The sequence below is a fragment of the Myotis yumanensis genome, unplaced genomic scaffold (genome assembly GCF_028538775.1).
Source record: "Myotis yumanensis isolate MYYU_CA2020_CCGP unplaced genomic scaffold, mMyoYum1.0.hap1 SCAF_15, whole genome shotgun sequence".
NCBI classification, from domain to species: Eukaryota; Metazoa; Chordata; class Mammalia; order Chiroptera; family Vespertilionidae; genus Myotis; species Myotis yumanensis.
This window is the reverse complement of record NW_027223766.1, coordinates 52,657,860-52,671,997: the sequence shown is the minus strand read 5'-3', so window position 1 is coordinate 52,671,997 and position 14,138 is coordinate 52,657,860. Positions and strand designations below refer to the sequence as shown.

At 53.4% G+C, this 14,138-nt stretch overlaps 1 protein-coding gene across 3 annotated transcripts in view; it reads left to right on the top strand.

Annotated features, from left to right (window-relative positions):
* The window catches only part of TRAPPC9 (trafficking protein particle complex subunit 9), a 162,836-nt gene that overhangs the window by 30,653 nt on the left and 118,045 nt on the right, over positions 1–14,138 (top strand). For all 3 annotated transcript variants that reach the window (XM_070392421.1, XM_070392420.1, XM_070392422.1), the window contains 2 exons: positions 4,302–4,445; positions 11,595–11,721. In XM_070392421.1, coding sequence (XP_070248522.1) covers positions 4,302–4,445; positions 11,595–11,721 — 271 coding nt within the window. The remainder of the gene's footprint in view (positions 1–4,301; positions 4,446–11,594; positions 11,722–14,138) is intronic.

Genomic DNA, 14,138 nt, shown 5'->3' with positions numbered 1-14,138 from the left:
GCAGAGGGGCTTGTCAGGTGATCCTTGGAGTGAGGGGACGTGGGAGGGGTCATAGGTTGAAGGACTGGCAAGGGCATGAGGACAGGCTTGCCGAGGCTGGTATGCCAGCTCCTGTGCCCGGGAAGGCCCACTGGGATGGAGCTGCCCTGACTTCTGTCCTCAGGGCCCCGGGGGGAGCCCTGGAGGCCCAGGGCCAACGTTGTCCTGCTCTGTAGCCGAGTGCGTCCCTCCTGAATCGGGCCCACATAGGCCCTGCCTTTCCGTGGCTTTGCGGGCTGTGCCTGTGCCCTGGTTTTCTAACACTTCCCTGTGGGGTTGACACGTGTCTTATTCGGATGTCGTCCGTGACTGGGGCTCATGGAGCTGGGGAGTGATTCTGCCCCTGTCTGTCCCTGGCTGTGTCTCATCCCCCGGGAGGGCGTTAGCACGTCTCCGTTCTTGCCTTGTGTTGGACGCGGCGCCGCGGGCTGAGGGTAAACACGTGGCCACGTGGACCTGGCCGTCTTCCAGACCCTCGTTCTCACCCAGACAGACACCAGGACAGATGTGCTCCACCTGCCCTCGCCTGCTCTCTGTCCTCTGATTTCTGTCCCTGTGTCCTCCGAGAGCCGCCTGCCGAGCACCTGCCGGTGGCTGGCGCTGTGGACGGGCTGTGACGCTGTGTCACACGGGTGGGCTGTGATGCTGTGTCACACGGGCGTGCTGTGAGCTCAGCACCGACTCCTCCCAGGCGAGGAGCGCAGGCGTGCACGGCGCTCCCCCAGCCCGTCCTCGTTCTCGCTCGGCACCCTGGTGGGCGTTTAACCAGCATCTCAATCCAGGCTTTACCCTCAGGACAGCCTTGCCCCAGCTGTGGTCACGGGTGTCCTTAGTTTCCCAGAGCGCCGAGGCCACGTGGTGTTTAACCGAACGGTGTCTGGGAGCCTGCGGACAGCCGCACAGGAGCTGTTTCTATAACGTTTTACCTTCCTGGGCTGGTTGCCTGAGGTTCTGAGAGGCCATTTGTCGGTCTTCTGACGGCCCCCCTTCTCTGGAGCGTTCTTCCCTGTCGCTCACCCGCTCACTGCCTGTCACCCTCGGGTCCCACTCATGCCAGTTCAGGGCGGCCCCTCAGCGGAAGCGCAGCCTCAGTGGACTCTTTCCCCTTCGTTGGCTTCCGCTCTTCCTGGTCCACCTCCCCTAACTTGTAAATACATTACAAATAAATTGGGGCGTTTTCCCCACTGCCTCCCCCCAGCCTGTGAGCCTGTCAGGGCCGAGACCCCTGACTCTCGCCGTGCCCAGCATGTGGCAGGTGTCCAGCACATACGTGTGATGTGGGATCCACCTTATGAGCAGCTACAATGCCATGTGTTCGTTTACATTTACTGAGTAGAGTTTGTTTCTTGATCTAATTTTTGAATCAGGTGAATGGAACGTGTTTCTCCCCCCTTTTTATTGCATTTATTGGGATAACAGTGATTAACAAAGTTATACGGGTTTCAGGGCGCAATTCCACAGCACGTCCCCTGTCACTGTGGGTGTGTTCACCCCAAGGCTAGTCTCCGTCCAGCCAGCACCAGTTACCCCCTTGTCCCCTCTCCCGTCCCCTCCTGCAATCACCGCACGAAACATGTTTCTTTTGAAAAATAAAGCACATGAGCACACCTCCCAGAGCCGAGGTCCTTTGCCTTAGCCTCCGTCTCAGGAGGGGACATTCGCCATCAGTTTGTGAAAGAGATTCGGGAAGACAAGATGGTAGGCGCGGGAGATCAAATAAAGGAAGAGGGTAAGTGTCAGCTGGATGTGCTGATAAGGAATCAGAATCCCTCCACACCTGTCTCCGCGGTGCCCTGGGCCACTTCAGCCCTCTCTCCGAGAGTTCAGAGGAAATCTGCTCAAGCCCTGAGCCTGTGAGGAAAAGGTGGACTGGATTGTCAGGACCTGAAATGTATTTCTACCTATTTCTTGAAATGAGCGTTTTCACTCGCTGCTTCCGCACAGTCCACAGAGCAGCACAGATGTGCCGTGTGCGTTTGCCAGCTCTCGGTGGCTCGCTGTCATTTTGGTCTTCTCTCTGTGGCTGTATATGGAGATTTTTGATCAGTCCTTTGGCTCAGCCTTTCCCTGGGCAATGGATTACATTTCCTCGGGAGCTATAGGAAGGAGACAGGCAAGGCAGGGGATTGCTGAAAGGCAGAGTTGATGTGATAAACTCTCACATTGGTGAGCTTCTGAAATACAAGAGTGTTGAAAATTTTATTGCTGGGTCCTCTGTTGCAAATCTGTCTTAAAAATAAAAAGATTTAAGTTTTTATAGGAGAAGCAATTTGACTCACATAGAAATGACAACTCACACACTATTTAGTGTTAAGGAAATTTACACTCAGTCTTACTCATAATTGCCTGTGGTAGGAAGTGGATCATTATCTATTTAAAAGAAAATCAGCAAAATGATATTTGCCGAGTTCTAAAGCAAGACAGCCTCCTTCATACGGTGGTGTTGAGATTATTTAAATTGGATCATTTTGAATTTATGGCGAGGTTAGTCACGACATCAATTTCAGCATCTCAGTCCTTTTTAAAGTGGCTTGTTTTGCTTGGTGGATATGGCTCAGTGATTGAGTGTTGACCTATGACCCAGGAGGTCATGGTTTGATTCTGGTCAGGACACATGCCCAGGTTGTGGGCTTGATCCCCAGTGTGGGGTATCAGGAGGCAGCCGATCAATGATTCTCTGTTGTCTTGATGTTTCTCTCTCTCTCTCCTTCCCCCTGCCTCTCTGAAATCAATAAAAAAATATATTTAAAGCTGCTTGCTTTGTGTCAGCGTTGGGTTCTAGCTTCTGCTGACAACGTGGAAACAATCCAGGGACTTGCCTTTCTCTCCTTGGGCCATGTCTGCTTTGTTTATGCCCCCGCCCCCCCCCCCACCCCATTTGTCCTTCATTGAGGTATTTTACAGCCGGTCCCAGAAATCATGTCCTTTCCCCTGCACACATGAGTCTGCGTGTCTGTGAAATGGGCGTGTCTCCCAGCAGGAGTCCCATCCGACTCCCAAGCTGGCTAAGTACCAGCTGTGTGCCAGCTTCCTGCCAGGCATCACGGGTCCCGGGGGGGTAAGACAATCCTAGTTCACAGGGAAGTGAAGGACAGACAAACAAACACGGGAGCTTACAGGTGCCTCACTGCACCTGCCAGGTAACTCCCACGGGTGGAACTGTGTGCGCGGTGCCGTGGGAACACACAGCAGGACAGAGGGCGAGGAGGCCGCTAGGGGCAGTGAGAGAGGAACCTTTGATTGGAGCCTTAAGCCCTTTCCCCCAACTTTTCTACAAGCCCCTTGGCCTGGGCACACCACACTGTGGGGTGACCTATTCGGTTTGGGTTCCTGGGACCACTATCTTCTTCACGAAGGATTTGAAGGTGAAAAAAACCTAAGACCAGTAGTTGTTGCCCAAAGGAGAATGGAATAAATCAGTCTGAAGTTCTGTGACCTTACAGAGGTCCTGCCACGCCCTGGCCAGTGCTCAGTGGTTAGAGTGTTGGCCCAGGGACTGACGGGTCCCGGGTTCAATTCTGGTCAAGGGCACGTACCTCAGTTGTAGGCTTGATCCCTGGCTCTGGAGGGCGAGAGGGCAAGTGCAGGAGGCAACCAATCAATGTATCTCTCTCACATTGATGTTTCTCTCTCTGTCTCTCCCCCTCCCTTCCAGTCTCTAAAAAAAAAAGATGGAAAAAATATCCCCAGTAAGGATTAAAAAGAAAAAGAGATCCTTTTCACTGGCTGTGCAAACAGTTTCCCCACCTCTAATGTCACGTACACTGAATCATTTTGGAGGGGTGGCCACAAAAGTTTGCTGATAACCTTGTTTCTAGTTTATCTGCTTTTCTGTACGTTTGTTCTACTTCAGAGAAATACTGTGCTTTTGAATGTCATGTCCTTGGTTGTTGGTAACAAAACCCACCAAATATCAGTATTCTGTTGAAAAAAAAAACAAGAAGTATGCCCAACAGTGGTATATGCTGTCGAAAATGTAATCTTTTTTCAATCTTGTTATAATTATTTCAAAATAGGTTACTTAAAAAATTGTCTCTTTGCAGAAGAAAGTGTAATATGAACCAGGTAATGCATGAAAAAAGCACCACTTTAGAGTTCATTTCTGAGCTAAATAAATGGAACGCCACCTGCTGCCCTGGGAGTGTGACGGTGGAGGCTTTGTAGTTGGACCCTCGAGGCTCACACGTTATATAGACGTGTCTGTCCCGTGCCCGTCCTGCTGCTCGTCTCTGATCTGTGACTTTGTGTGGCTTTGGTGGCAGGCACGCACCGAGGCTGGGCTGCTGTGCAGATGCGCCTGCTTCACGAGCTGGTCTACGCCTCCCGGAGGATGGGGAACCCCGCCCTGTCCGTCAGGCACCTGTCCTTCCTGCTGCAGACCATGCTGGACTTCCTGTCGGATCAAGGTGAGTGCTTCCAGACTCAGTTTTTTCAAGCAGCTACGCATGAGAGCTCTCTGGCTGCTGGGGTCCCGTATGGAATTCTGGCTGCGGACCGGTGACTAGCTCCCCGTGGCCTGGCGATGATGGAGGCGCAGTGTCTGCGTGGCAGCCGGTCCAGGTGGAATCCTCGCTGGGCCTTAGAGTTTAGGGTGCCATCCTGATCCCTGGCACTTGTCCCTTTTCCCTCGGGTCATGGGCTCGTCCTTACCTGGTGCCACCTTCCTACATACCTCCCTTTATTTTTTTCTAGGCAGCCTTTCTTGGCCGCCCTAGACCAGCGTGGGTTCCTCTGAAATGTTCTCCCTTGAGTGTGGAATGTGCCAATTGGAGCACTTTTCATCCCTATGTGTCCATCACTTACTTAATCACCACTCCCCACGGAAGCTGCAAGCTCCTGGAGGCAGGTGTCCACCTGCTTGTGTCCCATCCCGTCACCCAGTGGCATGCTTGGCACTCACATGTTGCCAAGTGCATGAATAATTAATGCTTTTCCTTTTTAAAAATCAACTTGATTGAGGTTTAATTCACACACTACACAATTCACCCATTTAAAATATACATGTTTCTTTTAAAAAAAATTTTTTTTAATTGATTTCAGAGAGGAAGGGAGAGGGAGAGAGATAGAAGCATCAATGATGGGAGAGAATCATTGATTGGCTGCCTCCTGCATGCCCCCTCCTGGGGATGGAGCCTGCAACCCGGGCATGTGCCCTGACCGGGAATCGAACCGGGACCTCCTGGTTCATAGGTCGACGCTCAACCACTGAGCCACGCTGGTGGGGCTATGCCACTTTCTTAGGACATTCATAGACATGCACCTTGCACCAGAGTCCATTTTAAAAATCTTTTGATCACCTCCAAAAGAAGCCCTGCGCCCTAAAGCTCCCAGCAGCCACGTGGGCGCGCACGTTGTGCTGGATGCATTAATATTAAACGCCGCCTTTGGTTGGTGTTTGCTGTTACTGATAACACCATGGTGACCATCCTCAGGTCTTCAGCTTTCCGAGCAGGAGCGATTTTATCAGGAGAGGGCTTGCCGGGTCAGCTACGAGAGCATTTTTATTGCTGTTGCAACCTATTGCCAAATTGCCTTCTGGAAGGATGGGTCTAATTGTACCGCCCGCAGCAGTGCTGCTAATCCAGTGTGTACAGAATGTTGCCTCACTGTTTTAATTTGTATTTTCTGGGTAACATGCAAAGCCGGATATTGTTTCCTCTGTTTGTTTGCTAATTGTATCTCTTTTATGTGAAACTCCTTTGCAGTCTTCTGAGTGCTTTCCTGCCTCCTGCCTCATTTGTCTGGGTGAGGGAGGCAGCTTGAGTCCTGACCACCGTGCTGGCGAGGTCTGTGATGCTCTGAGCTGCTAATTAAGCGGCTCGCCTGAAGTCTCCCCGGTCACTCAGGGCAGCGCCGAGTCTAGAGCCCAGCTTTCAGCCCCGGTCCCAGGGACATGTACACAGCTCAGTAGACAGCGCACTCTATACCATAACCACCTGGGGGTGGGCCGCGGTGGGAAAGAGTGAGGGTGCCTCCCAAGAGGGTGCACTTGTTTCTGGGATAAAACTGAGGGTGTCAGGGAACCCCTTTTGAGCACTGTGACAGGTCCCCTTAGCTTACCATGGAGTTTGCAAGTGTCGCTGGAACCCTAAGCAGCTCCTATGTGTTACAGAGATTAGCTTCAGGCACCACGTGTGAATCTAACAGCCGGGTGAGGCTCCCTACAGGTGACCCACAGCGACCACTTTGATTTCTTGAACATGCCAAGTTTTGTTTGCCCCCTGGAGGTGGGGTGATGACATTTTTCATTTCTTTGAAGGAAAAAAGAAACCGCTCATTGAGCTTGGAAACAGTTTCAGAACAGTCTTCCATCACAAAGGGTTTTGCTTATGGAAGAGGAAGAAGTACCCCTTTGAAAATGACAACAAAGCTGTGCAAACTGCTGCATCAGTCAGGGTTCATTTCTGGGCTAAATAAATGGAACACGTACACAAAATGCATGCATAATGCTTATGTACACGCATACATAATGCATACGTACACACACATAATGCATATGTACACACGCATAATGCATATGTACTGTCAAAGAGGAAATCCGCTCACACCTGCTAACACGGTGAGGCAGACTTTATCAGGACGGCTGCTGTAGGGGAGAGAGACTGAGCTCAGCCCCGAACACAAGGACAAGTGGGGACGTAGAGCCGGCAGCAGCTGGAGGGAGGCGCAGATGGAAAATTACTGAGCGGAGACATCAGGGCCAGGGGGTTGGGGCCGAACTGTCCTAACAGGGTCCTTGTGAAGGCGGCCAAGGACTTGGGCCTCAAGGGCGGGATGAGGAAGTGGATCGGATGCCGGGTGATTAGATATCAAGGGTGTGGGGGGACTTGGTGAACTGATTTAGCAGGTTCTTGCTACAGCTGCCCCAGGCAGGCCAAGGACAGCCTCAGCCGGGGCCCGGGGCCGGGGCCCAGTCGGAAAGAGGCTCCGAGGAGCCTGCCTACTGTTGGTGAAGGAGGGGTGCCTCTGAGTGCTTACACGTGTCCCCACACACATGGCCTATGACAGGGGTTTGGCTGTGTGTTCCGTGTGTGCTGCTGGGTCCTGAGCCCTCAGCAGGCAGCCGGGAAGGGATGGTGGGTGTGAAGGCGGCAAGGACCAGCTGGAGCCCACCAGGCAGAGCGGGACCCCAGGGGTGGAGTGGACCGTGCCGGCTTCTCAGCCGCTCCCAGTCCCCAGCCCCCAGCTCTGGTGATGGGGTTCCTGTAGGAGAGATGGTGCCCTTGACTGCTGTACCCGCCCGGCCCAGCAGAGGCGAGGCCAGGCCGGAGGCCCCCGCCCGCAGGGTCTGAGCACCCGCTGCTTGTCCCTGCGTGGTCAGGTCCCTGGAGCACCAGCTCAGCTGCGCGGGGAAGAGGATTCAGGGGAAAGGGATTCAGGGGTGTGGCTTCCAGCCAGACCAGCCGGCACCGCAGGGAAGGCTGGAACTTGGGGTTTGGGCCCTGTCCACCTTCAGGAGGCAGGAGGTCAATCTGCACTGACAAGAGCATTGTGTCTTTTTCCCTTCTCTCTCTGCATATTTGATAGATATTTCACTTCTTGTTTTAATACCAGGGGCGACTTGGTGTTTGTTTTCTGTGGCACGTCCCCGCACACAGGCCTAGATGAGCTAGACAGGAAAATCCCCAACCACGTCCTCCCATGCCCTGCCGGACACCCACTGTTCTGAGAGCGTGTGCTTTCTGAGTGGGAGTGCATTGCGCTGTGAAGAGAATAAGAAGGAGTGGAACGGCCCATTCCTTTACAGGCTTTTCGTTTTTACACATGGAGCAGGTAGCTTTCTGAGCTGTGTGTGCAGTTGCAGTGGCCCCTTCGGGCTCATGAAGGACGCATGCTAAGGTCTCTAGGAGCGCTGTGCGGGGAATAAGGGACCAGGAAGAGGCCAAGAGTCATGCCGGAGGAGGCTTCTCCATTTCCTTCCTATAAATAGCCATCGATCATCTCGCACGCGGTGGATCCTGGGTGGAAGCGAGCAGCGTGAGAGGTGACCTTAGATCTGAGCTCTGTGGTGCTCGGGGACAGTGCCCAGCAGGGCTATGCCCGGTCAGAGTCACAGCGAGTTCCGGGTGCTCCTGTGCACCGGGCACCGCTGTGCCATTGAACATGGGCTGCCTGTAGAACAGCGGGCTCGGGCTGGCAGGGGTGCAGCTGGGTGCTGATGACAGCCCCATGCCCGGCTGAGGTGTAGACTTGTCCTGTGGGCAGGTGAGAGGGGAGTCTGTGAGCGTGCACGTCCTGTCACCTCCTTCCTCTCCTCCTTCCTCCCCTCCTTCCTCCCTTCCCTCTTCTCTTCTTTCCCTCCTTCTTCCCCTTCTCCTCCCCCTCCTTCCTCCTTCCTCTCTTCTCTTCCTTCTTCCCTTCTTTCTCTTCCTCCTTCCTCCCTTCCTCCCCCTTCCCCTCTTCCTTCCCTCCGCCTTCATTATCCTTGTGGTTAGGAAGGAAAATGCAGAGATCCACCTGGTTGCTGCCCAAGAGTCTTGGCGTCCCTGAGCACCCCCTGTTCTGTGGGGAGCAGTTTTTCCCAAATCAGATCTGTGACTTGCCACCCAAGGTTTCTCGTGGTTTGTAAAGTTATACACGTGGGAAGTCATGCCTCAGTGTATGAGCCACGTCCCCTTTAGGTACAGGTTTAGTAACAGCTTTTATTGTTCATTAATTAACTAACTTTCACCTGCCTACGGTAAAGATTCTGGGAAAGTCGGGCGGGGGTACATCCACTCTGTGTGAAGCTTGGGAGGGAAATGGCGGCACAGAGACTTGGGCCTCAGGGATTCAGACAGGAAATCGTTTGTTTTGTGTGTGAAGTGCTTTTATTGAAAAGAAATGCCCGAGGCTGATGGGAATCTGAGTTTGCCGGTGCCCGGTGCGGTGCCACGTGAGCCAGCAGGAGGCTGACCGTCCACGCGGGGCTGTGCTAGAGGCTAGAGGAGTGTCGTGAAATACGCATGAAATAGCTTTAGAGGAAAGGGCGACTGACGGCTGAGCGTGCGAGGGGGGTGCACTGAGCTGGGGCTAGATCCTGCCAGCCTCAGGGTGCTCCTCTGTAAGGCAGGGACGACAGTGGCACCGCACACGAGGTTTTGGGGCCTAGTTATGGGGATGACGCATGTGAAGGGCCTGCCCGGGGCCAGCAGTAGCAAGTCCTCTTAAATGCCAGTCGCTGCCCGCCTGTCGCTCCTCAGCCCAGCCCAGCCCAGCCCAGGACAGCTGTGGGGATCCCCTCGGCCACAGCGCAGGCCCCAGAGTTCCTCCTGCGCTGACATGGTCTTTGCTCATGCAGAACTTTAGAGACCCTGGTTTTCCTTACCAAGCTGCTGTGGAAATTCAATTATAAGTGTTTACTTTATTTTTATTATATAAATAACATATGCCCCCCTTAGAAATCTCAGAAAACGTAAACAGAGAGGAGAAAGTTATGCATGGCCTGCACAGGCCGACACCCTGGCATTGCTGTGTAGTTCTCAATATTGTTTTCTATTCTTTTAAAAATTGGATTATTTTAAAATTGAATTTATTCATAAATATAGTTTCGCATCCTGGTTTTCCACAGAATGTAACAGACATTTCCCATATGATGGCAGAGCTTTGTAAGCGTCGTTTTCAGTGGCGCCTGAATGTGCGTCCTATTACTGTGCCTCATCTTCTCCCGCCATGCCTTCATCGTCGGATATGCAGCTTCTTTCTAATTATGCACCAAGTCTTCCTTCTCTAGGCAGCTCCCCTCTGGGTGCCATCCTGGGGTCTCTAGAGACCCTTCAATAGTTTCTAGGTGGTGCTTTACCTGGGTGATGAGACAGGAAGCTGATGGCTTGAAATAATTGCCTTCATTGTGGTAGATCATGTTTATGTACTTGAAGAGAACGAGGGAAATATTTAATCTCCCGCTGTGCTTGAATGGCTGCTGATCAGGGCCCCCGAGGTGTCGCTGTGTAAACCAAGTGAGTCACAGGTGCAGGCAGTGCCACGGAGGTGTCAGCGTGGCTCGCTGTGTTGCAGCCCGTCCGAGTTCTGCTGAGGAGAGAGAGGCTGGTTCTGGTCCGGGGAGGGCGTGTCCACCCTGCTGGCCTGGCAGGTCGCTCATCAGTGTAGCGGTGGCACATGACCGTTTCGAGCCTCGTAGCTGGGCCGAGGGCTGCCTGGGTGTGTTTGCAGAGTGAAGAAAAGCAGAGTTGGTTTTTCTTGCTACATAAGATGTTTAACTGGCTGAGTATCATGTTTCCAGCGATCTGTGTTGTCTTCTGTGTTTTCACTTATTGGGGCAATCGCCAAACAGAAGAGGCCGGAAGTCACCCTCATTTCCCGGGGCTCCCTGCTCAAGTCTACCAGCCAGTTTCTGATACCTCATCGCATTCGTCCTTGGTCACTCTTGACATGGGAGACAGGCTCAGGAGGTTGGGTGGCTTCCCCACGGTGCGCACAGCAGCCAGGGAGGACAAGCCTTTAGCGGACCAGGTCCGACTGCCTTGCCGTGGGCCTCCCCCGGGCGCCCTGCTACTCTTCTCTCCAGGTCTGTCTGCAACGACAGCGGAAACAATGGCCAAGGAGTGAGCCCCGAACTCCCCCCTCGCCCCCCAACTTCCTTGATTCTTCTAAACAGTATAGTGACAAGACCACAGACACGTGATCTTTGACAAGCTATCTGACGTCACTTGGTCTCTGCCTTTTCCTCTGCGAAGCGGACATAGCGAGGCCTACCTGCCTGAGTTGCCATGTGTTTTTTTTTAAAAAATATATTTTATTGATTTTTTACAGAGAGGAAGGGAGAGGGATAGAGAGTTAGAACTCTCTATCGATGAGAGAGACATTGATCAGCTGCCTCCCGCACACCCCCCACTGGGGATGTGCCCGCAACCAAGGTACATGCCCTTAAAAGGAATCGAACCCGGGACCCTTCAGTCCCCAGGCTGACGCTCTATCCACTGAGCCAAACCAGTCAGGGCTGCCATGTGTTTTAGGCTGGAAAGTGCGTTTGTGGGGGTCGCACTTACAGTCTGCGAGCAGGTAGGGGAGCATGTCGCAGACACAAGCAAACGCCATGATGGTCACCGTGTTCTCTTCCTCCCTCCTAGGGACAGGGTGGGGTGGGTGGGGAAAATGGTCATCTCACAAGGCTCCCTTTCGGCATCAGAAATGTAGACCTGAACTTCTTCTCTCGAATATCGTTATGCGGACGGATGCAGACTCCTGGGGTGGGCCTGGCATTTGGCTTGGACCTGGGGACTGCTGGACAAGTATTGGCTAAGGAATAAACATGCCGGTCTGCATCCTGCCCGCCTGCTGACTTTCCTGGGAAATGCAATCTAGAAGACAGTAACTTAGTTTCCCGTTACCCACAGGCCCTAAACGGAGCCACTGCTAGTAGCCGTCTAAATACATCGAACAAAGCTCCCACTTTCTTTTGGTCTCTTGTGGTCGCTGTCCCTTTATCGCTGTCAGAAGATGGGGCTCATTGAACTGTCAGGGTTTGGGTTGAAGTTTACTTTTGCTTAAATAAAGTAAAAGCTTCCCACATTGACTTTGGTCTCACCTTTGTTTTATTTCTATTTTCTCTTCAGAAAAGAAAGACGTGACGCAGAGCCTGGAGAGCTACACGTCCAAGTGCCCTGGGACGATGGAGCTCATCACCCTCCCGGACGGCCTCAGCCTGCCGCCTGTGCCCCTCACCAAGCTGCCCATCGTCAGGTAGGGCGGCTGGCGAGTGCGGGAGGTGTGTGTCACGCTGGGCCCGTCCTCAGCCCTGGTCGTGAACAAGACCTTTGGATGAGTCTCCATTTGTCACTGGCTGTCTATTGTCTCGTCGGACCTCATCAGCAGTCCTAGCAAATGTAAGGGGTGTCCCGGGGATGAGAGGATGGCCAGCATGTTACGGAGCCCCGGTTTCTGGGCTGCCCAGGGGCCTGTGCCAGGGGCTGCCACACCCAGACCAGTCACTCCTCCCCGGGTTCAAGCCAAGACGGCCCAACTGAAGTATAAGCACCTTGTTTTATCCCTGCAGGACCCTCCACACATGAGCATGTACATAAAAGCCAGCCTGACTGTTACTGCCCAGGCGGTCACGTGGGTTGTGTGCACACTGCCAGCCACGGATTACTGAGGGAGAAATGAGCGGAGTGGAGATGCCATTGACAGAAAGCCAGTGGGCCTGTCATTGGCCTGGGGTCGGGGGAGGGATGGCTGATGGTGGTTGTTTTTTATGCACCAACATTGAACTCCTTCAACCCGGTGAGAGCTCTGCAGTTAATGAGGCCGTTTTTATTGATGAGGATCAAAACCCTCCAGTCAGAATGAGCTTCGAGTTGCTTTGAGTGGCTTTGGTGCTTTTAAAATGTAAACTCTTAAGTTAATTATACTGTTTGAGGCAGGATTACAGGCCTTTATTCAAAAAAGGGCCCAGAGGCCACGCTAGTCAGGGTGGTTTTCCTTGTCGTCTGAAACGGGGCAAAGCCAGCCTCCCAGTGTTAGGAGGAGGCTCCCATGACCCCACCAGGGTCCTCTGTGGCCCAGCCCTTCCGTCCCGCTGAGTATCACCCAGCCCATCACCTCCCTCTGTGGTGTCTGAAGATAGTGAGATGTGCACAGCAGCATTCGGAGTCTGAGGGGGTGGTCCCATCACTAGCCTGGCTGGGGTTCATGCCCTCTCTGGCCGTCTCAGCCATGTGGGTTTAGAGGGGTGGGTGCCCTCCACACTGTCCCGATGTGGGCAGAGATGGTGAGTTTTCGTCATGCCCGTCTGCGGAGCTCTCCACTGGGTCTCAGGTGTGTTTCTGCTGCGAGTTAGGTCGATGGAGTGAAAAGCAAGGGAGAGAGGTGAGTTCTTTCCCGGTTGCCCCCTCTGCCCGTTTGTACCACTTTCCTGGTTAGTATTCCGCCATTGCTTTCACGGCCCCAGTTAGCAGCAGCATGCTGCGGCGTCAGGTTTTAAAATGTTAACAGTCTCTAAAGTCTCTAAAAATACTCCCTGTCTTGGACGTCTTGTCCCTGGGATTCTGCTTTCTTGGTTGGTGGCAGCTTCGAAGAACAAACATACAGTATTAGTTCTGCAGCGACTCTTGCTGCATGAAGTCAGTGCCTCGTGACTGTTTTTCCCTAGGATGCGTCTCATAAGAAGACATTGGTGCTCAGTTCTGGTTGTGAGTGAATGCCATGGCTGCCCGCTGCTTTCCCTGTCTGGCTGACCACGAATTCCTTTGCATATTTTATTATTAGTTTTTTTATCCTTACCAAAGGATATTTTTTTCATTGTTTTTTTTTTTTGAGAGTGAAAGGGAGGGAGGTGGCGGGAGGGGGTTGGGGGAAGAAGAAAGAGAGAGAGAGAGAGAGAGAGAGAGAGAGAAAGACATCCATGGGAGAGAGACACGTCAACTGGTTGCCTCCCAGAAGCATCCTGACCAGGGCCGGGGGTTGAGCCTGTGACCGAGGTACGAGCCCTTGACCGGAACTGACGGGGCAGGTGTGGTGTGTAACGAGGGAGGACACGGAAGTGGTTGCAGGGCCTGGATGTGCGCAGGCTCCGTGGATTAGTAAACCTGCGGTACACGCAGGCTGGTTGGTGGGAGCGTGAGGATTGCCGAGCACCCGTCCCAGCTGGGAAAGCAGCGTAAGGTACAGCCAGGCCGATGGAGACCCAGTCATTCCCTTAAATGAAGCAGCGGTGCTGTTGACCTTCACATGTGGGCCCTGGGGCTGAGCGATCAGGGCTGCCCTTCTGTTTGCTGTGTGGGTGCTCGGCAGGAAGGAGAGAGCAGGGAGAAGAGTTAACCTGAGTGGGGCAGCTCGAGTCCTCCCAGTAGTCTGAGGGCTCACCGCACTTCATGGACCCGGGGCCCAGGTCTGGGGCCGGCCTGCCACTGCCCCTGGCACACAGTGCTGCAGTGCAGTTCAGGTTTCAACCGGGCCTCTGGCTGCGGGGTCACCCCCCGCCTGGGAGGGTCCGGGCCACCGAGTGCAGCATTCGCGCTGTCCTGCCGAATCGGAGCAATTTCTTTCCCTCAGTTTGTTTGCTGTGGGATGCACTGTTCTCCTGACACAGACTGCTGGGTGGTATTTCCGCTGAAACCAAGCTGACAAGGCAGGTGACGTATTTCTGTTCCATTTGAAAC